The sequence below is a fragment of the Dipodomys merriami genome, unplaced genomic scaffold, assembly GCF_024711535.1.
Source record: "Dipodomys merriami isolate MVZ:Mamm:240054 unplaced genomic scaffold, mDipMer1.0.p SCAF_3, whole genome shotgun sequence".
Taxonomy (NCBI): domain Eukaryota; kingdom Metazoa; phylum Chordata; class Mammalia; order Rodentia; family Heteromyidae; genus Dipodomys; species Dipodomys merriami.
Genome location: NW_027204492.1, coordinates 39,076,257 through 39,098,832, shown reverse-complemented (window position 1 = coordinate 39,098,832; position 22,576 = coordinate 39,076,257). Strand labels below are relative to the sequence as shown.

The following is a 22,576-nucleotide window of genomic DNA, read 5'->3' as shown; positions in this document are numbered from 1 at the left end:
TGCATGGATTAAGCCTTACAAGCAACCTCACGAGAAAGATACTACTAAAAGCTTTATTTTTGTAGATGAGACTAGAGAATTTGCCCAAGGTCACAGAGCTCCAAGTGATAAATGCAGGACTTCAGTTCAGAGTGTCTTTGTGCTCTAATCACTGCCCACACTTCTGCCACTGGGGCAACAAGGAGGAAAGTCAATTACCCAGGGAACACATTGAGCCCAGGTCAGCAAGCACTGATTGATGAAGCGTGACCCTGAAAGCTGGGCTGCAAGCCCTAGCCACCAGCTTTCTTCCCACATCCAGAAAGGAGATCTTCCTTATTTCCTCCAGTTTCTGCCTCTTGAACCAGGGGTCTGGGTTGAGGACAGAAAATTTATATTGGCCTAGTGAGGGTGCCAGGTGGAGAATGGACCTCTTCTGAGAGAGGAGGAAAGGAGAAGATCCTCTCCTAAGCCTGTCCCCAAAGCAAAAATAGCAAATGGTGCCTGGGGCCTCTGTCCTCAAGTCCAAATGTCCCAAATGTGCCAAGTCTTGGACCCAGCCCTTTGGGCTCCTGGGACAAGGAGTCCCCTCTGGAGAACAGTTTGTTGCTAGATCAACTCTCCTCCTGCACCCTCTGCCTCTTGGCCTGCCATTTGAGTGAGGGCCGCGGCCCATGTGGTGCAGGCTTTCTTGGCAGAGCCTCTCGCAGCTCCCCATTTGCTCCTCATTTGGACTGCAGAGGCCTAGAAAAACAAAACTCTAAGGAGGAGGAGGAGGTCAAGAAGGAGGGGGCTTGGAAAGGTCAGCTGGGTTCCTTTTCTCCTGAATTTAGCCAGTTTAGGTCTCGGCATGGTTTCTCAGACCAGCCTCTTCAGCTCCTCTTCTGTGACACCATCTCCTTTCCTAGCCTAGCATTAGACTTTGGGAAGATGGAATGATGCTGAATTCTAAGTAATGCAGTCTTGTTAGTCTCATTGTCCTGGTGATCCAGGTTAAATCACCATCAGATACTGGTAACCACTAAATGATATATTCTTCTGAAGCATATCCTGACAAACAGTAAAACTGACAACACAAATCCATGCTCAGTGAAAAGCCTGTAATTTTAACTATTTGGGAAGTAGAGATCAGGGGATCAGGGTTTGAGGAGAGTCCAGACATAAAAGGTCAGTAGACTTCATTTCAACCAATGTCTGGGTAGAGGAGTGCATGCCTGTCATTCTAGAGACAAAGGAAAGGACAAATACAGGGATTGCAGTTTTGGCTGGCTTGGGAATGGAGTGGCTCAAGTGATAGAGTTCCTACTTAGCAAGCATGAAGCCCTGAGTTCAAACCCCAGTACCACCAGAAATGATGACAATGGCAATTCAAATAGCTAATAGTTCCTGAGTGCTTACCATGTGCCAGGCACTGCCATTCTGCATCAGGCTCCTCTGTTCTGCAAAAACCTGGGCTCTAGAGTTCAACTTGGGTAAGCAGAATCACAATTATCTCTACCTCACAGAATGTCATGAAGACTGAATGAAACAGTGTGTTGATTTTATTCAAAGCCTGACAGGTGTTTAGCACTCAGCAGCCATTTGCTATTTTCATTATCATAATTATTCCTTTCTCCTGCCCCGCCTCCATCATAATAACCATAACCATCATAGATTATGGTTTTTCAGAGTACAGACTGTGGATATAGGCCTAGGTTGGAATCTCTTCCTAGTAATTTATCATCCAGATGACCTTGGGTAAATTAATCCATTTCTCCAATCCTCAAATTCCTGGAGATGAACAAAGTAAAACCCATCTCACAGGGCTGGAGTAAGGATGAACTCAAGTAATGTGGATAAATTGCCATTGGTTCTCTTTATTCCTACACTTCCAGGTGTTGTCTACATATTGGGCCAGCTTTAGCTCCCTTAGCATAGCTTCCATCCTACTCACCACCTGCAGGGGCATATCAGGACTGATGGTAATAAATCAGACACTCACAAATGTCCCCCACACTGCTGGCCTCACCTCCAACTCCAAAAGCTCTCCTCCTAGCTCTCATCAGGCTGGTTATTACCCAGTCCCTGTATATGCCTACAATGCCTTCTGTCTTCCCCCAATCAGGAATTCTACCTCTCCTTTCATGTCCTTCTTGAATCTTCTTCCTCCAGGGAGGCTCAAAGCCATACTAACATATGCCTCCTACCACAGGCCTTGCATAAGAGCTCCTCTCCCATGAAGGGGTGCTAGTCTTCTCTTTAAATTACCTCTGCAGATGTGAAACAAGCCTCTATTGAAGTGATCCGGGAAGGGGCTGTGGCTAAGTCATACTTCCTCCATCCCATTAGAAGCTGGCACAGGACTGGGTACACAGCAGGTGCTCATTCCCATGAATGGTGTGGTGGCTGACATAGGTATTTGGTCTGAGAAGACAAATAGATTTAGTTCAGCAGAGCCACAGGGCTATAAGGTGGAGTGGCAAACAGCCATAACAGGTGTCTGGGTCACTACAGGATCCCCTGTTAGTATTTGGCTTGTAAGACAGAACATCCAAGATCTCAGAATGAAGGATGATTTTAGAGGGTGGCTGTTGACATGGCTACAACAGATCAGGAACAAAGCAGATTAGAAATAGGAAGAGACATAGCACAGATGAGAAGGAAACCAAATTCTCTCCTCTTCATTCTTTACCACCTCCTCTAGTGACAGGACATTTCTAAGCAGGATGAAAATTTCATCTCTACCAAGTGTCTTCTCACCCTTTCCAGTGTTGGCCTAGAACAAGCAACCCTACAAGTATGGCCTAAAGTATTCAGAGGCCTCTATGATTCAGGGGGTACGGTTCAGTCAAGATTCATGAGACTACTAAGACATCATTGGCTTTTTCTTTGTGTGTTGATTTGACCTTAAAGGAGGCAAAGCAATTGGGGGTGGGGCATGCCAAACTGGGGCCCCACCATGGCATGTCCCACCCCCAAGGCAGTGTTTGTATTCCTCTTACCCATGTTATTCTTCACCAATGTACTTCCTACTGGTAGACAAAATGTCAGTTTTACTTAAAAATCACTCAATGAAACAATGTAAATTCCTAATTTGTATCTCATATCAACCTGTTGGATGTCTTTTTAATAACTTTTACAATAAAAATAGAAGGTATCACTTTTGCATACGGAAGTATGGATGGTTGTTAGGAAGAAAATCACTTGTGTTACTGAGTTGAAAGCCAACCCAGCTAAGTGTGTGTGTGTGTGTTTGTGTGTGTGTGTGTGTGTGTGTGTGTGTGTGTGTGTGTGTTTGTGTGTGTGCGCCAGTCCTGGGGCTTGAACTCAGGGCCTAGGCCCTGTTCCTGAGCTTTTGGTTTGCTCAAGGCTAGCACTCTATTGCTTGAGCCACACCTCAAGTTCTAGCTTTTTGGTGATTAATTAATAATAGTCTCACAGACTATCCTCAGCCTCCTAAGTAGCTAGAATTACAGGTGTGAGCCACCAGCACCCAGCTCTAGCTAACTTTTTATGGTACACCTAAATGGACAAATGATGGTTATTCAAATTTGGGTATTTGGTCAGTACTTTGTTGAAAATGAACAAGTGTTTCTGTCACCTCAAAGAAAATAGCTAAGACTACTTGTTGTCGATCATAAACTTTAAGCCTTCAAATAAAAAGCACTGTCTTGTGTAGGGAGCCGAGGCGAGACTCCGCCCACTCCCTTGCAGCTTTGAGGTAACCACCCCAGATGGTGCTTGGCGGGACGCCTGGGCTGTGCGCGTGCGCGAGCCAGGTAGAGTCCCCAGCCAATCCCATGACACCTGGTGACGGTGAAAGGCAGGCGACCAACAATAGACCGACCCACGTTCCTATTTCCCTATATAAGCGGCTATGTTTCGGGTGCACGCTCTCTCGCGCCCAAGCTCTCCTACAACTAAAAGGCTCTCCAATAAAGCGTGATCTGAGAAGACTCCTGGTGTGGTGGTCGTTTTTCCTCGCTGGTCGAGTAGACGGTCGCTACACTCTTGGAAATGCTGTACTGACACTGAGTAACAGTACACCCAACACCCTTAAAGACATTTTTGATAAGATTAGTGGGGATATTAGTGAACATGATTTTATATAGTATAATCATGAAGTGAGTCAACAATCAGAAGATCTGTATACCTGAATGGACCGATACTTTCCAAATGACTAATGTATGATGTTACAAAATCATGCATGGATAATGGCTCTATTCAAAATGCAAGATAATCCAATGGATTTCAGTATAAGAGTACAAAAGGTTCATTGATACAACTGTGGTTTAATACCCCCAAATAAACATGAAGAAATTACTACTTGTGAAGTTTAGGTGTAGTTACCAGGAAGTAGCCCACACAATTTATTAGTTTTCTATTGCTGCCATAAGAAATCGCTGCAACCTTAACAACTTAATACTCATTAGCTCACAGTTATCTAGGTTGGAAGTCCAGTTCACCTGTGTTCTTTGCTTAGGGTCTCACAAGGCTGAAGTCAAGTTGTCAGTTGGGCTGGGCTCTTATCTGAAGGCTCTGAATAAAAAATATCCCCTCCCAAGGTAGTTAGTGGAACTTAATTCATTCTGAGTTCCACTGCCTTGCTGGCTGTCATCCAATGGCTGTTCTCTGCTCTAAGATCCCTTCCCCAGGTGGCTGCTACATTCTCAAGCCATCAATGACACAGCAGGTATTTCTCACACTTGAATCCCACTTCCTTTCCTGCCAGTAGAAAATTTTCTCTCTCATAAGGGTTCCTGTGTGTGGTTAGGTCTACCTACATATTTCCATTTTCTATATAACATAACAATAGAATATTTCATTATAAAATATCCTCAAAGAGGAGAGAATTTTTAGCCAGGTGAGTCATTGGAGTGGGGGTCGATCTTAGAATTCTTCCTGGAAAAATTATTTAATGCCTGCCTTTCTCCAACTACTTTTGTGAGATTTGATTCTTTGTCTCTCTATTTCTCTATCTCTGACAGACAGAGTCTCTGTCTCTTTCTTTCTCTCTCTCTTGTGCAGTACTAGGGTTTGAACTCAGGGTCTGGGTGCTGTCTCTTAGCTTTTTTACTCAAGGCTGGAACCCTACTGCTTGAGGCACACCTCCACCTCCACCCCCAGCTTTTTCCTGGTTAACTGGAAATATTAGTCTCTTGAATTGTCTGCCTGGACTGGCTTCAAACAGTGATTCTCGGATCTCAGCCTCCTGAGTAGCTAGGATTACAGATGTGAGACAATTTCTAATTTTGAGACAAGGTTTTGCTATATAGCCGAACTGGCCTTGAATTCTGATTCTTCATCCTCAGTGTCCTGAGTGCTAAGACAATAGACATACATCCCCACAATTTTATACCTAAATAATCTTTAGGAGTAGGAGGTATCCTGAGACAACACTTTTGATACCCACTGATGTAGAATGTTCCCCTTCCAGAACTCTCCTCTCTTTAGCATTCCACAGACCAGTGCAATTTCAAGCTTCCTTAAAACGAGAGACATGTGGTTGCCAAATTTTAATTTTTGTAATTAGAGGCATTAATATATTACTGTTTGTTATTTTACAAAAGAAAACTTAGGAGTATTCAAAGGGTAAGCATGGAATTATGGATGCTTAATTAAGTTCATAAACTTTATGTAAAGATTGGTTTTGTTTTATCCACTTTTTCCTTCCTTCTTAAAAGTCCATGCATTATGTCAGGTACCAGTGGCTCACATCTGCAATCATAACTACTCAGGAGGTTTGAGGATCATGATTCAAAGCCTTTAGGGGCAGGAAAGTCTGTGAGATTCTTATCTCCAGTTAACCAAAAAAAAGCCAAAAGTGGAGCTGTAGCTCAAGTGAGAGAGTACCAGCCTCAAGTGAAAAAGCTAAAGGAAAACAAACTTTACAACTTTGGCTGGGGGGCGGGGGGGGGGATAGCTGTGGAGGTGGGAGGGAAGGGATGGTAAGGGGAAAACAAAGGAGGAGGCAAAAATGCTCAATAGGAAATGTACTCATTAATGTGCTCATGTAACTGTAACCCCTATGTACAGCATTTTTACAATAAAAAATGTACAAAAATTAATAAAAGAAAAAAGGAAAAGCTAAAGGACAGTGCTCAGGCCCTAAGTTCAAACCCTTGTACTGGTACACCAAAAAAAAAGTCTATGCACTAGGGCTTGGGAACCACTTGCTCCACACCTCCCATAGATTTTCATATCCTTTTCATGTCCTCCCTACCTATTAATTCTTTTTCATTCTCATATCTTCATGGGCTCTTCTCTTGTTCTCCCTTCATTAAAAAGATCCTCTTTTCCACCTCTTCCATTACAGCATTGTTTTGCCTCTTCTTCCTCTTTTCCCAAAGTTCTCCCTTCCCTGATCCATCCACAATTTTTCTTTCCACCACACTGTCCTTTTGGTCCAATTCTAAGCAACACTTATTATATGCTACTAGAATAGAGAGATGAAAATGAAAGGCAAGCCTTTCAAACAGTCACAGTCCAGTGAGGAATAGAAGCAGCAATTAAAATCCAGGAGGTGCTGAGCACCTACTATCCTACCACTCAGGAGACTGAGGCAGGAGGATCATAAGTTTGAAGTTGATTATGTAAGCAAGACCCTGAATTAAATACAACAAAAATAATTATGGGCTGATCAATGGTAGAGGATCTGCCTACCAAGCATGAGGGTCTGAGTTCAAATCCCAATACTAAAAAAAAATCACACACACAAAGAAAATCCTCAGTAGGATAGTGGTGGTAGGATGAACAAACAAAACAAACTTTTTGGAACCACAGAGGTGTGACTTCTAAGAGGTCTCAGGAACCTGGGGAGCAATGTCTAAGCTGAAACCTGAATGTTATGGAGTTTTCTGAAGATGAGGCTAAGACCCAGGACAAAGAAAGGAGTCAGAGACACAAAGACCTTGAGCTGAAGGGCTGGAAAACATGTTTGAAAAGCCCAGAGAAGGCCAGGAGGGAACATAGTAAGGAGGAAAGTAGCACAAATTCTGTTTGGAGAGTTAGGTGTGGGTCTGGTCATGCATACCTACTGTTTGGTGGCTGGACTGTAAAAAGGAAAGAACAGAAGCAGAAAACCAAGAGGCTATTGCAGTGTTCCAGAAAGAGCTACAAATAGTGGAGGGAAGGGTAGAAACAAGTTGAGAGGCAGAAAAGCTAACTTTGGAATAAAATTGGAAGGATTTTCAGATTAGATGAAATGTGTGGAAAGTTAAAGAAAAGAGTAGACTTAATGCTAAATCTCAGGCTTCTGGCTTCAGCAATTGGCTTTCTTAGAGAAGCTTGAGAGAATGTTGCTTTTAGTTCAAAAGAGAATAGAAGACACAATTTTGGGCCAGGTATGGTGGCACACGTCTGTAATCCCAACATTTAAGAGTCATCCGTAGGAGGACTGTAAATTCTAGGCCAGCCTGAGATCCACAATGAAACTCAAAAAAGGGACATAATTTTGGATGTGTTGTCTAAACATCTTTGAATGACCTAAATGAGATGCCAGTACATAGAGCTAAAACCCAGACAAGTCTGAGGTGAAAATATCAAATTATACAGGGTCATTGAAAGCAGAAGGACAAATGAGACTTCTCAGAGTGGGGTGCAGAATGACCTCGATTCAGTTCTGGAAAAATACCTATACGTACAAAAAGTTTTATGAATTCCTGGGGATAGAACTTGGCTCTGCCTGCGTTAGGCCAGTGTTCTACCACTGTACTTTATCTCCAGCCTCTTAAAATACTTTAAAAACTTGTAATTGATACATGGTAATTGCACATATTTATGGAGTGCAGTGAGCTATTTCAAAGCATATAAACAAAGTGCAATGCTTAGGTAAAGGAAATTTATATATCCAACACCTGAAACATGTATTGGTTTTGGTATGGTGAATATTCAAAATCCTCTCTACTAGTTACATTGCAATATTCCATTAACTGCTGTCAATCATGGTGACCGTATGACAGTAGAGAACATGAGAAATTATTCTTCCTATCCTGCTGTACTTTTGTCCTCATTAACCATCTTATTTATGATACCCTATTCCTATATCTTCCTCAGGCTCTCACAACTACTATTCTTTTTGGGGGGTGGGGGTCCAGAAGTGGGGCCTGAATTCTGGGCCTGGGCACTGTTCATCAGCTCCTCAGCTCAAGGCTAGTGCTCTACCACTTGAGCCACAGCGCCACTTCTGGCTTTTTTCTTTTTGCTTATGTGGTGCTGAGGAATCGAACCCAGGGCCTCATGCATGCAAGGCAAGCGCTCTACCACTGAGCCACCTTCCCAGCCCTCACAACTACTATTCTATACTCAACTTTCAAGAAACACTCAGAGGTAAGGTCCGACAGAGGAGGAGCCATTGAAAGAGTAGGCTAAGATCTAGAAAGAAAACCAGGTGAGTCGTGTATCACACAAGCCAAGAGTAGAATGCATTCCAAGCAAGGGAATTATTGGGGGATGTTGAACACTCCATAGAAGTGGGGAAATGAAAACCTGAAAAGTTGTCATTGGATTTGGTGCCAAGGACTCATTGGTGACAAGAATTTCTTGGTTTGGTGATATAGTCAAGATGAAATCTAAGCTTCTTTCTGCCCTAGAACCTAACTCCTTCTCCTAGTCTTGCATCCTTGTTATATTTCTTCTCAAATAAATCTTATTTCTCCTTCTAGACTTCTCATAGTACAACAGTCACTCTTTCCAAAACCTTGCTTTGTATAGGCTGTTTAGATTTCCTTCCTCAAACACCTCCCTCCCATCTTGATCCCTAACCCATCACTTTCCGGACCCATTTTCCTTCCTTTGTTTTTACATTACTTCTTTCCTAGACACTGCTTTTCTCAGGCTCCTCTCCATCCTCTTCCTGACTAGGCCCCATGGATCTCAGCAAGAGGGACTTTAGCAGAATGATTAAGGCACCACCCAAGTTCAGCCCTGAGGAGTTATACACTTTGGCATGATTCCACCAGGATCTGATAGGACAGACCTGTATGAAACATTGTTAAAACCTAGTCCTTGAGCGCTTGCCAATTTGGTAACCACATCCTGCCAGCACAGTGCCCTCATCCGCCCTGGCACCTGTTCCTAAGATTCTGCCTTTTCCTATCCTCAATTGCACAGAATTACTGAACTGATAGCGTGCTCCTCCACTTCTACATCTACTATCTTTCATTTAAGCAGCATTTCCTTTCTTTCTTCTATTCCTTTATTTCCTTTCTCTCCCTCCCTCCCTCCCTCCCTCCGTCCCTTTCCTTCCTTCCTTCCTTCCTTCCATCTCTCTCTGTCTCTCTGTCTGTCTCTGTCTCCTCCCCGCCCCCCGCCCGGTTTAGGCAGTACTGTGGATTAAACTCAGGGCGCCACCACTTGAGCCATATCCCTGGTTCCCAATCAGTATTTTCTACATGTCAACATATTTTCATTAGAAATGGATTCATTATAAAGACGGTCATTTTGAGAAAGAATATAACATATGCACATCTGAAATTCCATAGCAGAGCCCTTTTGTGGAATTAACACAGTGAAAACAATGACAAGAAAGTAAAACAGGTTCTGTTTGTGGGATGTATCAGTGAAGGGTGGGGGGAAGACGACAGAGTGAATGAGGATGAATAAAATCATGTGATTTGCATATATGAAATTAGAACAATGAAACCTGCTGAAATTGTTTTAAGAAAGGGGAATGGGATTGGAATGAGTGATAGAGGAAATAAAGTTGATCAGCATACATTGTTCGTATGTGTGGAAATGCCACAATGAACCCCCCGCCCCTTGTACAAGTAATGTACGCTTGTTGAAAAGAAAGAAATGGACTCATTAGCCTTGGGGAGTCAGCTGGGTAAAGATTGGAGAAGGAAGATGAAAAGACTTGCCCGAGGTTAGTCTTGTATCTCTCCTGACTTTGATTGCCTTCATGATCATAGACTCCCTGAATTTAAGCATGGCTGCCCTTTAGCCGCTAAGGAGGGACATCTTGGAGAGATTCATGCTCAGAAGGACTACGAGGGGAGCAACTGACCGTTCATGCCTGCAAGACAGGAATGTGCTGCTTTAGGAAGGAGAGTGATTTCTGATCTGCATCACTAAATACACCTTAGGCAACAAATCTGTTTGCTTAGATATTATTTGAAAAAGGGAATCAAGCATAATGATTCAGAGTCAAACTCCAGATTTTGTCAGGCTAGCCCTGCTCTGAACTACCTCAGTGAGATATGAAAACCTTCAGCACAGTGCCTGGTACTGACAGTTCAATCAATAATAGTCATGAGTTTTATCATTTGTACGTGGGATTCCTTGGGAAGGAAGGAGTCAGGGTGGTACACTAGAAATTTTTACTAAACTAGATCTAGATGCCAGATCTAGATGTGAAACATGAGATGTGGTATAATTCATTCTTGAATCCCACTGAGCCCAAGTTTTCTCATAGGTGAGCAGTAACAGCTTCTGTACTTGTATAATACATTGTATTAGCTTTTAAAGCATACATTCTTTGATCTAGCAATTGATGCCAGGAATTTTCCAGAATTGTGTGAAAAGATTTTAATAGTGAAAAAGGAAATAAATACCTGTTGATGGTTAAAGAAATGTAATGCAATAAAGCAGTAAGAAAAGAATGTAGCCCTAGTTTTTAATTGACATGGGACCAGATATATCTTTTTAGAAGAAATGATAAGGTTATAGAATTGTAGGGATACCATGATTCAAATTTGTAAAATATATTTTAGCAATGCTCTCTCTGGCTACTACACATAATGGCAGACCTTTATTTTCTTCTTTACACTTTATTCTCTGGATTCTTTTCTATAGCATTTACGGGGTTTTCCCCTTTTTCTTTTCTTTTCTTTTTTTTTTTTTGTCGGTAGTGGGACCTGAACTCTGGGCCTGGGCACTGTCCCTCAGTTCTTCAGTTCAAGTCAAGCACTCTACCACTCGAGCCACAGCACCACTTCCATCTTTTTCTGCTTATGTGGTGCTGAGGAATCGAACCTAGGGCCTCATGCATGCAGGGCAAGCACTCTACCACTGAGCCACCTTCCCAGCCCCATCCCTTTTTCTTTTGATAGTAGTATTTTTATAGCTTTTGTTCCACTCAAAGAGGACACCTAATCACTGCAGTACAAAATCATTTTCAGAAGCTCAAAAAACATGGTAGAAGATACTGCTATGTGTTGTTCGAAAGGAGTTTGCCTTTATGGTAGCCATATTAATACTACCTTGTAGGACTGTATCTATGGTATACATATTTGCCTTTGAGTGTCAGAGTTGGCCCTAGGGGTAGGGTAGTGCTGGGGGCTGAGGAGGTGTCTGGAGAGCCAAACTGAGTGGGAGAGTGCCTGGAGCAGGACTATGTTTATGAGGCTTACTTCCTGCTGGGCCTCAAGGCCCATAGCCAGGGACATCTAATGGGCATAAAAAAGCCCTCCTCTTTAACCCTCCTCCAAAGTTGGAATGTTCTGAATTTTTCCTTCGGCGAACCTCTCCACCCACCCAAGGCTGTTCCTGGGCTCACAGAGGTCACCACACAAAAGCCCAGCTGGACTTTTGACAGGAAAAACATAAAACCCACCAAACCTTTTTTAAGTACCTCAATCCTTCCCAGCCCTCAGGGGTTTAATTCTCATCTATAATAAGGCTCAGATTTTCAGATGGATTTTTGCAAAGCTGCAGTTACCAATTAGAAATCCTTTATCACCTTAGACTGTGGCCCCTTGGGCTGGGCTCTCTTTTGTCAGGATCCTTTCCACCCTCTCCAGGGACATCTCTGCAGAGGTGCTGCAAAAGAAGTGAACTGCTCTGTAAGTATCTCAGTTCTAACTTGATTGCTGCTCTTTTACTTGGCCTAGGCTGGTATTTCTCCTTCCTAGTTGGTGCCATTTGAGCCCACAGTGGAGTTAAGCTGGACTACATTGGGCTCCTTAGTGGGTGTTATGGGAAATGGATTCCTATGGTATTTGATGTTTTTTGTTTCCCAGAAGCTGTCACAAATGTTCCAGTCTTCGAAAGTACAGGGTAAGAGAAACCATTCTTCAAATCTTAACATTTCTCTGGCTGCAGCTTTTGGGACAAAAAAATCAGGGTAAATATAGATGGAAAGAGCTCTAACTGTGGGAGGCTTGGGAAGGCTCCATAGCCCTCCCTGGCATGAAGCTTACAGAGGTGAAGGCATAAAGGATTCCCTTTTAAGTCCTTCGATGATTCTCCCCACCAGTCTGCAAGATATCATTAGAAATTTGGTGTTTGGACTGGGGCATTTAACCCAAAACATTCACAGCACTTATAAGTGGGGACATTGTTGCTAAATTCATCCCTTCACTGTTTTTAAGTATGGTAAACTAAGCATGCTCTACTTGGATGATCAAGACCAAATAAAACCCAAAACAACAACAACAACAAAAAAAGTCAACCTCTTTTTAAAACAATTAGAAAATCTCTCAATCCAATTGCAACTCCCTGAGCTGTTACCAATCAACTGATGCAAATAGAAAGGTGAATTGTTCCAAGAAGAAACTTCTTAGAAAGCAGGGTCTCAAAGGAATATCTTTGCCACCCAGGAGATCTGTTGGAAGTTAGAGGAAGTTTGTAGAGTGGAGAGCAAGTATATCATATTCCTCTAAAGGGCTGTTAAATCTAGGGAGAAATGAGGTTGACTGAGTGGATAGTATTGGGAGAAATGAGGCTGATTGACAAGAGAGGGCTGTGATCATTTCCATCATTTCTAGAAAGACCTTCCTTCAGCCATAAAACCCAAATTTGTTGTCTCACTTTGTCCTTTGAAAGTGCTTGCAAAGGAGGGGTACTATGCACAAGAGATGGGGAGAGTATTAGGACAAGTACTCAGGCGAGAAGGAGTTAATTCAGGAGCTTCTGTCAGTCTTAACCCTCCTAATCCTCTCCAGGGGTTCCAATCCCTCCCCTAAAGAAGATTAGGTAAGGATCCTAAGTGAAACTTTTTTGCCCAGCCTTTGGGCCATGGAGTATGTTGGCTTCATTCCCAGAAGACAAATTCAGCTGGCAAGGCCTACAGTTCTCTGTACCTTAGGCAGCCAGAATTTGGCTTCTAAGACCCCTCAAAGAAAGTTTCCTTTTTTTGTTGGTCATGGGACTTGAACTCAGGACCTGGGTACTGTCCCTGAGCTCTGGCTCAAGGCTAGCACTCTACCACTTTGATCCACAGCATCATTTCCTGTTTTCTGGTGGTTAACTGGAGATAAGAGTCTCTTGGACTTTCCTGCCTGGGCTGGCTTTGAACCATGATCCTTCAGCCTTCTGAGTAGCTAAGATTGCAGGGGCGAGCCACCAGCACCCAGCTGGAAACTTTTCATTTTTTATTTTTTAATATTTTTTTAATTGTAAAGATACTGTACAGAGGGATTACAGTTACATGAGCAAGGTAATGAGTCCATTTCCTATGGAGCAATGTTACACCCTGGGCCTTTATTTTTCCCCTAGATAGATAGCTGTTTCTAACAACAACTTTTCAGTCTTGCCTACTTGTGAAAATGACCTTCTGTCCCCATTACCTTATTACAGATTCAAAAATCTAGAGGTGAACAAAGCAGGTTTTCATATTGACTGCTCATCAAATACAAGCAGGGTGTGGCCTGGCTCCCAACCCAGTCACTTGCTATTTTGTCCATCTTGTCTTCCTCACCCTGTATGGAAGCTAATCCCCATGGAGTCATTTTGAATACGCTCTGACAACTTCTTAGCTATGCAAAATCACTCTATAAAGATTCCAAGCCTCTGTGAGGACATTTTATTGACTCTACCCTCTCTATGCCCCAACATACTTTCCTACTTATTGGTACCAAGTCAGGACAGGTTCTTAGAAGTTCTCCTCTTTGGGGATACTATTGTTCGCATGGGACACTCGGGGTTGGATTTTCTGCCACCATTCCAGAAAGACTGAAGCAAAAACTGCTCCTCTACGAGCTAGGAGGTATTCCCCATAAAAACCTCAAGGTAAGTGCTAGGGGTTTGGCTCAAATGGTAGAGCAATTGTCTAGCAAGAGTGAGGCCCTTGGTTTAATCCCCAGTATTGTAAACAACAACAAAAATGAGTAAAAGAAAACTCACATCTCAACATAGTTTACCAACTTTCCCTGAGAGCTCAAATAGCTAGAAGATTCAAAGGAAAAAGTATTTAACCCATCCTGAGTGGGAAGTGGAGGGCCCAAGGCCAATTTCAAGTAAATGGATTCTGAAAGACAATAAACAAGTAGCCAAGCAAGTGTTGGGTGGCAAGGACTTGGAGATAGACATAAAGGCAGATTCACTGCTCATGTATGGCTGCATCATGTGGCATTGGTGGTTAATGGTGAGAGGTGAGGCTAGGAAGAAAACCAGAAGTCAAACCTAAATGACTTTTCTAGGAGATATAATTTCATCCTGAAAGGAATGAAATGTTCCTGAGGTTTATAAGCATAGCAAAGAGTAAGCTGATTTCTACTTCAGAAAGATCATTGATGGGTGGATAACCAATTCTATGAACTGGATAGTAATGTAATTAGAAAACATTGGGAAGTAAGGGTGAATAAATGTGGGTGGATACATAGTTCTTTCTGAAGGCAGATCTAATAGGACTTCAACAATGATTATAGATCAAGAAAAGGTTAAGGACAATGGGTAGCTAGGTTATTGGGTAGTAAATACAGCTGATTATTCAAACATTCAGTTCAATAGAGGTCTGAACCAGGCATAGTAGTGCACATTTATAATCCAATTACTCTGGAGACTGAGCAAGAGGAGTGTGAGTTCAAGGCCAGCCTAAGCTTATCTTGTCTTGCAAAAAAATCAAATCAAACCCAAAAGAAAGATCACTAGCAGAGGCATGAATTTAGAAGTCATTGGCATAGAGCTAGAGTGAATAAGAGGTGGAGAAAACTGGGGATGATGTACAGAAAACAAGAAAAGGATGTTTGAGGAAGGTGGACACATTGAAATAACCAAACTATGTGTATCAGATGTTGGGAATAAGTGATAACCTTGATGAAAACATTCTCGTGGAGGGTAACTGGAAGCAGAGAGCTAAGAAGTACATGGCAGGGTAGAGAGGTAGGGAAATCAATATTAAATGGCTTCTTTAAGGAACTTGGTTGCAAAGTGAATGATCAAGATAAACAGTAATAGCTGCCTAGGGAGGAGGCAGGGTAAGGGGCTTACTAAAAGAGTGGGAGGGGCTGGGAAGGTGGCTCAGTGGTAGAGTGCTTGCCTTGCATGCATGAGGCCCTGGGTTCGATTCCTCAGCACCACATAAGCAAAAAGAAAAAGCCGGAAGTGGCACTGTGGCTCAAGTGGTAGAGTGCTAGCCTTGAGCTGAAGAGCTGAGGGACAGCGCCCAGGCCCAGAGTTCAGGCCCCACGACCGGACCAAAAAAAAAATCTTGAAGAGTGGGAAATATTTGAAGTCACTACCAGAAGGGTGTGGACCAGGCATGAGCTGCATAGGCAAGTAGTACTGAAGGCCTCACTGAGATGTGCAATGCTGATCAGGAGAGACACAATGGTGCCCAGGTGAACAAGACAAAAACCAGCAGCAGGAAAGAACATGTTCAGTGTCACAACTGGTAAGTGAAAGAGCTCTTCAAATGTTTACTGGCTTCTGATCTGCACATCACCATCATCTCTGACACTGATGTATACTGTTGACTATTAACTATGTGTCTAGTGGTACAGATACACAGCTGAAGCTTAATATAGGGTGAGTTTCACAGTTCAGTGGTTTATAATTTAACTGAAAAGACAAAATTATTCAACAGATGAATATCTGTATCACTTTCTCCATGTTTACTACCTCTTCCTCTGATCCTCCTCATCACAATCTTCTTTCCCTTCCATCGCATTCATTTAGGAAGTCTCTATTTCATAGTCATATGAAGCCTCTCCAACATTTTCACCAGTTTTATTCATTTATTAAGAAGATATATTTGGGGCTGGGAAGGTGGCTCAGTGGTAGAGTGCTTGCCTTTCATGCATGAGGCCCTGGGTTCAATTCCTCAGCACCACATAAGCAGAAAAAAAAAGCTGGAAGTAGCATTGTGGCTCAAGTGGTAGAGTGCTAACCTTGAGCTAAAGAGCTGAGGGACAGTGCCTAGGCCCAGAGTTCAGGCCTCAGGACTGACCAAAAAAAATAAAAGAAGAAGATATATTTGTCTAGGCACTGGTGGCTCACATCTGTAACCTTAGCTATTCAGGAGGCTGAGATCTGAAGTTCCAAGTTCAAAGCTTGCCTGGGCATACAAATCCAAGAGACTCATCTCCAATTAACCATCAAAAATGCCAGAAATGGAGGTGTCACTCAAGTGGTAAAATGAGTGAAACAGTCAAGGGAAAGCAAAAAGCCCTAAGCTCAAGCCCTAGTAAAGCACTTGGGTAAGCACAAGAGGGACAAAGACAGGTAAGTTCCAAGTTCCTGCTCTCTAGTAGCTCACAGACTATCAGAGAAGAATAAGAATTTTCCTTGAAAATTACAGTATAGTGCAAAAAGTACACCTCTACCTTCATTTTCTTATGTATTCTACAGCAAAAAAATAGTAAGTATCACAAAAACAGTTGTCACTAAATGAGTTAATACATGTAAAGAACTTAAGAAACATGAAAAGAAACACAACGTAGATTAGAGGTGTGGCTCAGGTACTAGAGTGCCTGCTTATCAAGTGTGAGGCCCTGAGTTCAAACTCCGGTAGCACCAAGAAAAAAAAAACCTACAATATATCTGCATGTGGTGGTATAAGCCTGCAATCCCAGCACTCCAGTGTTTAAGACAGAAGGACCAGCCTGGACTACATAGCAAGATTCTGCTTCAAACAAACAATACCACTATATACCTGTTGCTATTGTTACTTTGATGATGATGATCATAATGATGATAATGACAGAAGTAAATAAATATAAGATTCTCTAAGAACAAAGAAGAGTAGCACTTAACCCAGGCTAGAGTAAGAGATATCTGAACTGAGTGAGCCCCAAAGGATGAGAAAGCATTGAATGGAAGAATAAAAAGAACATAGGTTATTCCTCCTAGAACAGCTTGTGCTGATATTTGGGAGCAAAACACCACATGACATGATTGAAGAGCTGCATTTAGTTCAGCAAGAGTTTAGGGTATGAAGAGGGGAACGGCAAGAGGTGAAGCTTGAGAGGTCATCGAGTACAAACAAGCTTGGACTTTATTCTTTAGCCAATGGGGAGCCATTGGAATGTCTTATTTAGAGTAGTGACTTGATGAGATTAATATGTTGAAAGATCATCTTGAACACAGTGTGAAGGATTGGAGGAGGCAAGATTGGAAGCAAGACCAATTTAGAAGCTGTTACTTCCAGGTGAGGGAATTATTAAACCCTGTATTAGGAAGCAGCAGTAGAGATGGAAAAGAGAGGGTGGGGAATCATGGATTTGAAACACACACACACACACACACACACACACACACACACACACACACACACACACACACACACACACACACACACACACATACACACACACACACACACACACACACACACACACACACACACACACACACACGAGACAGAATTGGTGGGGCATACTAATAGTAGGATTCATGGAATAAACAGAAGAAAGGCAGCATGGGACCCTCCCAGAATTTTGGTCTAGTGAATGGAAACAGACAGATGTATCTATAATTTGGTGACTACGGTGACTACAGGGATCCCAGGAAAAAACTGTTCGGGGAGCAATGCAATAGGGGAGGGAATATGTTTTCTTTCAGACATGGCAAATTCAAGGTGCCTGTGAGATTTCTAGGTGTATTTTTTTGAGTCAGTACTAGAATTTGAATTTGAACTCAGGGCCACTTGGCCTGCCTTAGGCAGGCACTCTACTACCTGAGCTATGCCCTCAGCTCTTTTATCAACTAGTTATTTTTCAAAGTATACTTGTGCTTTAGGCTCAGACAGACTTGTGCTTTCCTCTGACACTCAGGATGACAAGCATGCACCACTGTACCCAGCCATTGGGGGAGATGGGAGTCTTGCCAACTTTTTTTTTTTTGTCAAGGCTGGCCTTGAACCAAGATTCCCCAATCTCTACCTCCTGAGTAGCTAGGATTACAGCTTGAGACATTGTACCTGACTCTGGGTGGAATTTCTGTTGTCGTTTGGTAGAACTGGGTTTGAACTCAGAGGCTAGTGCTTGCTAGGCTGGTTATTTATGAAAAAAAGTCTTGTTTCCTGCCTGGGAAATTTTAACTAGAAGTTCCTCTACCAGTCTTGAAGGTCAGGAAATTCAGATGTGGGAGTGTCAGTGGATGGGTAACAGATTAAGCCATGGAGGTGGATGTGTTTGCTCAAGGACAGAGTGTTAATTGACAAAAGAAAAGAATGGACTTCTGAGCAATGCTTGGTTTAAGATATGAGTAGGGAGAAATTTTGGAGAAGGTGAAAACAAAATAGATTGGAGCGGGTTGAAAATCAGTGGGATGGAAGTCTGGATTTTTTTAGTATCCTGTATCTTGGAAAGTGAAGGCTCCCTAAGCACTGCCAAATCCTGTACATCTCAGAGATTTCAAAGATTGCTTTGGATGCCTTCCTCTTATGAAGTTCTTTATTGAAAAGCAGTTTCTGATGTTGCTTCTATCCACGTTACTGCTCCTAATAGCCTAGGGAACTTCAGGACTCCCTTGTGGATTTGGAACACTATTCTTTAGAGTTCTCTACATCATCTGGGAGGCTGATAATAGGAGCATCTGTTAGGCGAACAGGTAATATCTGGTGTAGTATAAGTGTGAGGAGCCTTCAGGCTAGCTTGTAGATAAGGATTTGGGAAAGCTGGGAAGATCCGAGTTATCAGAGTATGGGTAGGAAGCTTTGTCATATGTTCCAATCTACCAAGGCATAGATTTTCACCATAGGTGGGATGCTGCAGGGTTAGACTGCTAATCTCTATTCCCATATAGATTCAAGCAGCCTCTAACAAGTCTAAAGCTATATTCTAGGACCTGTTCCTCCTGATCCAGTCCCCTGGAGTTTGGTCTCAATCTACAATTGAGGGGCCCTGTGGCACTGTTGCTTGGCAATATGCTAAACAGAGAGCCTTGGTGACTTAACAGTGGTATTAACATAACCACAACGGCCACTGCCATCATGACCTTCTCGGAAAGCAGCCACCTGTCTCGCCCCTGCCTTTGTCTGACTGCCAACCTAAGGCATGTGCCTACGCAGGAGTGATGACATTTTGGCTCTACTTTCAAAGATTTTTTTTCTTTCTCATGTGTTATTTCTAAAGATAACAAAGGTCAAAAGGCATTCCAGCATTTTCTGGTCTCTCATAAGCTTCTGGTCAATATTTAATCTGGTTTATGGATTTTTTAAGGTTTTCTAGATGCCTTCTTGAGCCTGCTTGTGGCCACCCACAGACACTTGTAAGGAGGAAAGAAGTCAGCCTGGAAGAGAAAATCTCAAATAAGGGATTAGAGACCAGAATCTAAGGAGCAACTGCTACATCCAGAAGACAAGGTAAAAGGCCCTGAAGATACTTCTACTCAGAGGTCTGCCATGGCCTCTCTTGGTGTGCAACTTGTGGGCTACATCCTAGGCCTTCTGGGACTTTTGGGCACATTGGTTGCCATGCTGCTCCCCAGTTGGCGAATAAGTTCTTATGTTGGTGCCAGCATCGTAACAGCAGTCGGCTTCTCCAAGGGCCTTTGGATGGAATGTGCCACACACAGCACAGGCATCACTCAGTGTGACATCTACAGTACCCTTCTAGGCCTGCCCGCTGACATCCAGGCTGCCCAGGCCATGATGGTCACATCCAGTGCATTCTCTTCACTGGCCTGCATGATCTCTGTGGTGGGGATGAGATGCACAGTGTTCTGCAAGGAATCTCAAGCCAAAGACAGAGTCGCAGTGGTGGGTGGAGTTTTCTTCATCCTTGGAGGCCTCCTGGGCTTCATCCCTGTTGCCTGGAATCTTCATGGGATCCTGCGAGACTTCTACTCACCATTGGTGCCTGACAGCATGAAATACGAAATTGGAGAGGCTCTTTACTTGGGCATTATTTCTTCCCTGTTCTCTCTGGTAGCTGGAATCATCCTCTGCTTTTCCTGCTCAACCCGGGGAAATCGCACCAACTACTATGATGGTTATCAGGCACAGCCTCTTGCCACCAGGAGCTCTCCAAGGCCTGGTCAACAACTCAAAGCCAAGAGTGAGTTCAACTCCTACAGCCTGACAGGGTATGTGTGAAGAAACAGGGGCCAGTGCTGGGGAGGGGTGTGACTGGGTCTGTGAAAACCAGTGGACAGCACCTCCAGGGCCACAGGTGAGGGACATTGCCTACTGGATCATGTCAGAAGGTGTTGCTGAGAATAGACTGACTATGGCCATTGGATCCAGTGAAGGCAGGCATGGGAGCTGGGATGACAGTTTCCAGGTTGAATTGTCAAGGATATTGGCTGAACCAGTCTTTCTATTCCCCTCACCTTGCCCCCATGCCCTGAGTCTTTAACTTTAACCCCCAGATCTTACCTTCCAACTTTGGCCAGGCCGCAGAGGCTCCCTCATCTCCTTTTGTGTACCTCAAAATCCACTCACAAACCCACTAGTCACATCTCATGGACTGACCTTTTCTATGATCAAAGACTTTCCCTCTGGCTGAGGTTGGCTCTTAGCTCATTGCTGGAGGACAGGGAGAAGAAACAGTGGTGGCTTTTATGATCGTGATTCTGAGCTCTTTCTTAAGCCTCCCTCCAAAGAAATGGATCGGCCACTAATAGGCCCAGGAATCTTCCTTCCGCTCTTGTTTTTATTACAGAGTGTCCAGTCTAATTTGTTCATGAACTGAAAGAAAACCATCGTATGGTATCCAGGGAACAAAAAGCAACTAGGTGCAAGATGGTAGCAAAAGAAGGCAGCCTGGGACCAAACCAGGTCCAGAACACTTTCCCAGGGCATGTCTCAAAATTCCTTCACTCTTACGGGTCAGGTATTGAACCTACAGCTAGAGGAAAGCACAAGGCAAGAAGATATTGTGGAAAGCTCAAAGCAGCAGCAGACTTGGACTCCACTGAGAAACTGCCTGAGAAGGTGTAGTTCCAACTTGCACCGAAGTCTGGGGTTCCTGAATTGGTCTCCTGTCTAAACCACAAGGCTAAGAGCCCCAGATAATGGTTATCCTTAGGAACAATCACACCATTTTTCTAGAACTAGTCCTTGGCTGTGGGATTACAACATGGGAACTGTGGAGGACTTAGGGCAATATACTCCTTTGACCCTGACCTTTTAAAACAATATGAATTTTGTGATCTAAGAAGCTGGGTGACATATGTGGTGGATCCAGTGGGTTTTTCTACTCTTCCAAAGAGTCCTCCCAGGGGTCTTTAGACCTAATGACAAATCAGCCTGAAAGGCTGAGATCAAGCTCTACCAACAGAGCACTGCAGAGCCTGTGAAAAAGTGAAGTACCAGATGGATCCCTGGTCAATTTTCATATTCCTATCATCATACATCACAAGATATCAGAGGGGACCTAAGGGTTCTGGTGTGGAACATCCATGCCCCAGGCACTGTGTACATGATCTGAATGATAGCTGCAGCCTAGGATTTCAATTGAAGTGGGAAAGTAGAGAACAGATCTTGGGCAACAGTTCCATCTCAAAAGTCTGAGCCGGCTACATTTCCCTTGGAGTAGGAGTGAGGGGCATAAACCAGGGACATTTTTCCTCACCAGCCTAATATAACCAGCTTTTGAAGATACCCAGCATACCTCCAAAACTCAGTACCTGCAAAAGGGGCCCATTCTCTGGGGTCCCTCTGACGTGCCTTGCACATTTCCACCCTTGTGTTTTTGTTCAAGCTGTTCTCCTAATCTGGAAATCCATTTCCCCTAGCCAAGTCTTCCCCATGCTTGGAGATCTTGTTCAGCACCACCTCCTTCACTGAGCCTTCTCTGATCACTCCATCCCTCTCCCTCCAATCCTCAATGCATAAATTGTTTCTTAATGCTTATCATTCACAATTTTTGATCAATAGTTCTGTGTTTGTGTGTCCGCCAGATCTCAAATGCCCATTATAAACACTTGGAGGATATGTGCTTCATCTTAGAACTATCTGTATACCACAGAATATCTGTCAGAGTGCCAGGCACACAATTGGTGATCAATAAACACTTGATTGAGTAATTGTTTCGTTGATTAAAAGGGGCTCAGACAGCATGTGTCTGAAAAGAATTGGGCTGAGGGGAGGATGTCACCTGGCCTTTCTTCCTATCGGGTGGATAGAAAATTCTATATTTTACTATATACAATTAAAAGCATAGTCATAACCCTTTCAGTAAACTCTTCATCCTGCCCAGTACTCCTCCCTTTTTGGAAAAAGTATTTCATTGAGGTTATTTACTAAATACCTATGTGTTTATGAGGAAGGTAAAGTAGATCTGATCATCTTTTGGCAGGTGTGAAAACTAGATTTTAGCAGGTCCTGGTGGTATTGCCCAGTCACCAACTAGTATACTGATGATGCAACAATATTCACAACCAATAGAAAGACCATATGAGTGGTCTCCACACAACCTAAAGAAAGTAACTTATGGCCATCAAGGTAACATGGGAGCATGCAGGTTGTCCATTAGGTGATGTCAAAAAACATCAATTCATCAAGCATACAGTA

The 22,576-nt window shown here is 43.2% G+C and overlaps 1 protein-coding gene across 4 annotated transcripts; it reads left to right on the top strand.

Annotated features, from left to right (window-relative positions):
* The first annotated feature begins 11,435 nt into the window (after nucleotides 1-11,435).
* Nucleotides 11,436-22,089, top strand: Cldn2 (claudin 2). 4 transcript variants are annotated; one of them, XM_070039974.1, is made up of 3 exons: nucleotides 11,436-11,741; nucleotides 11,922-11,955; nucleotides 19,281-22,089. In XM_070039974.1, the coding sequence occupies exon 3, from the start codon at nucleotides 19,463-19,465 to the stop codon at nucleotides 20,153-20,155; it is 693 nt and encodes a 230-aa protein (XP_069896075.1). In that variant the 5' UTR covers nucleotides 11,436-11,741; nucleotides 11,922-11,955; nucleotides 19,281-19,462; the 3' UTR covers nucleotides 20,156-22,089. The 4 variants fall into 4 exon arrangements, with proteins under 4 accessions (XP_069896075.1, XP_069896074.1, XP_069896076.1 ...); XM_070039973.1 differs by having other exon boundaries at nucleotides 11,919-11,955; XM_070039975.1 differs by lacking the exon at nucleotides 11,922-11,955.
* Nucleotides 22,090-22,576: the final 487 nt, after the last annotated feature.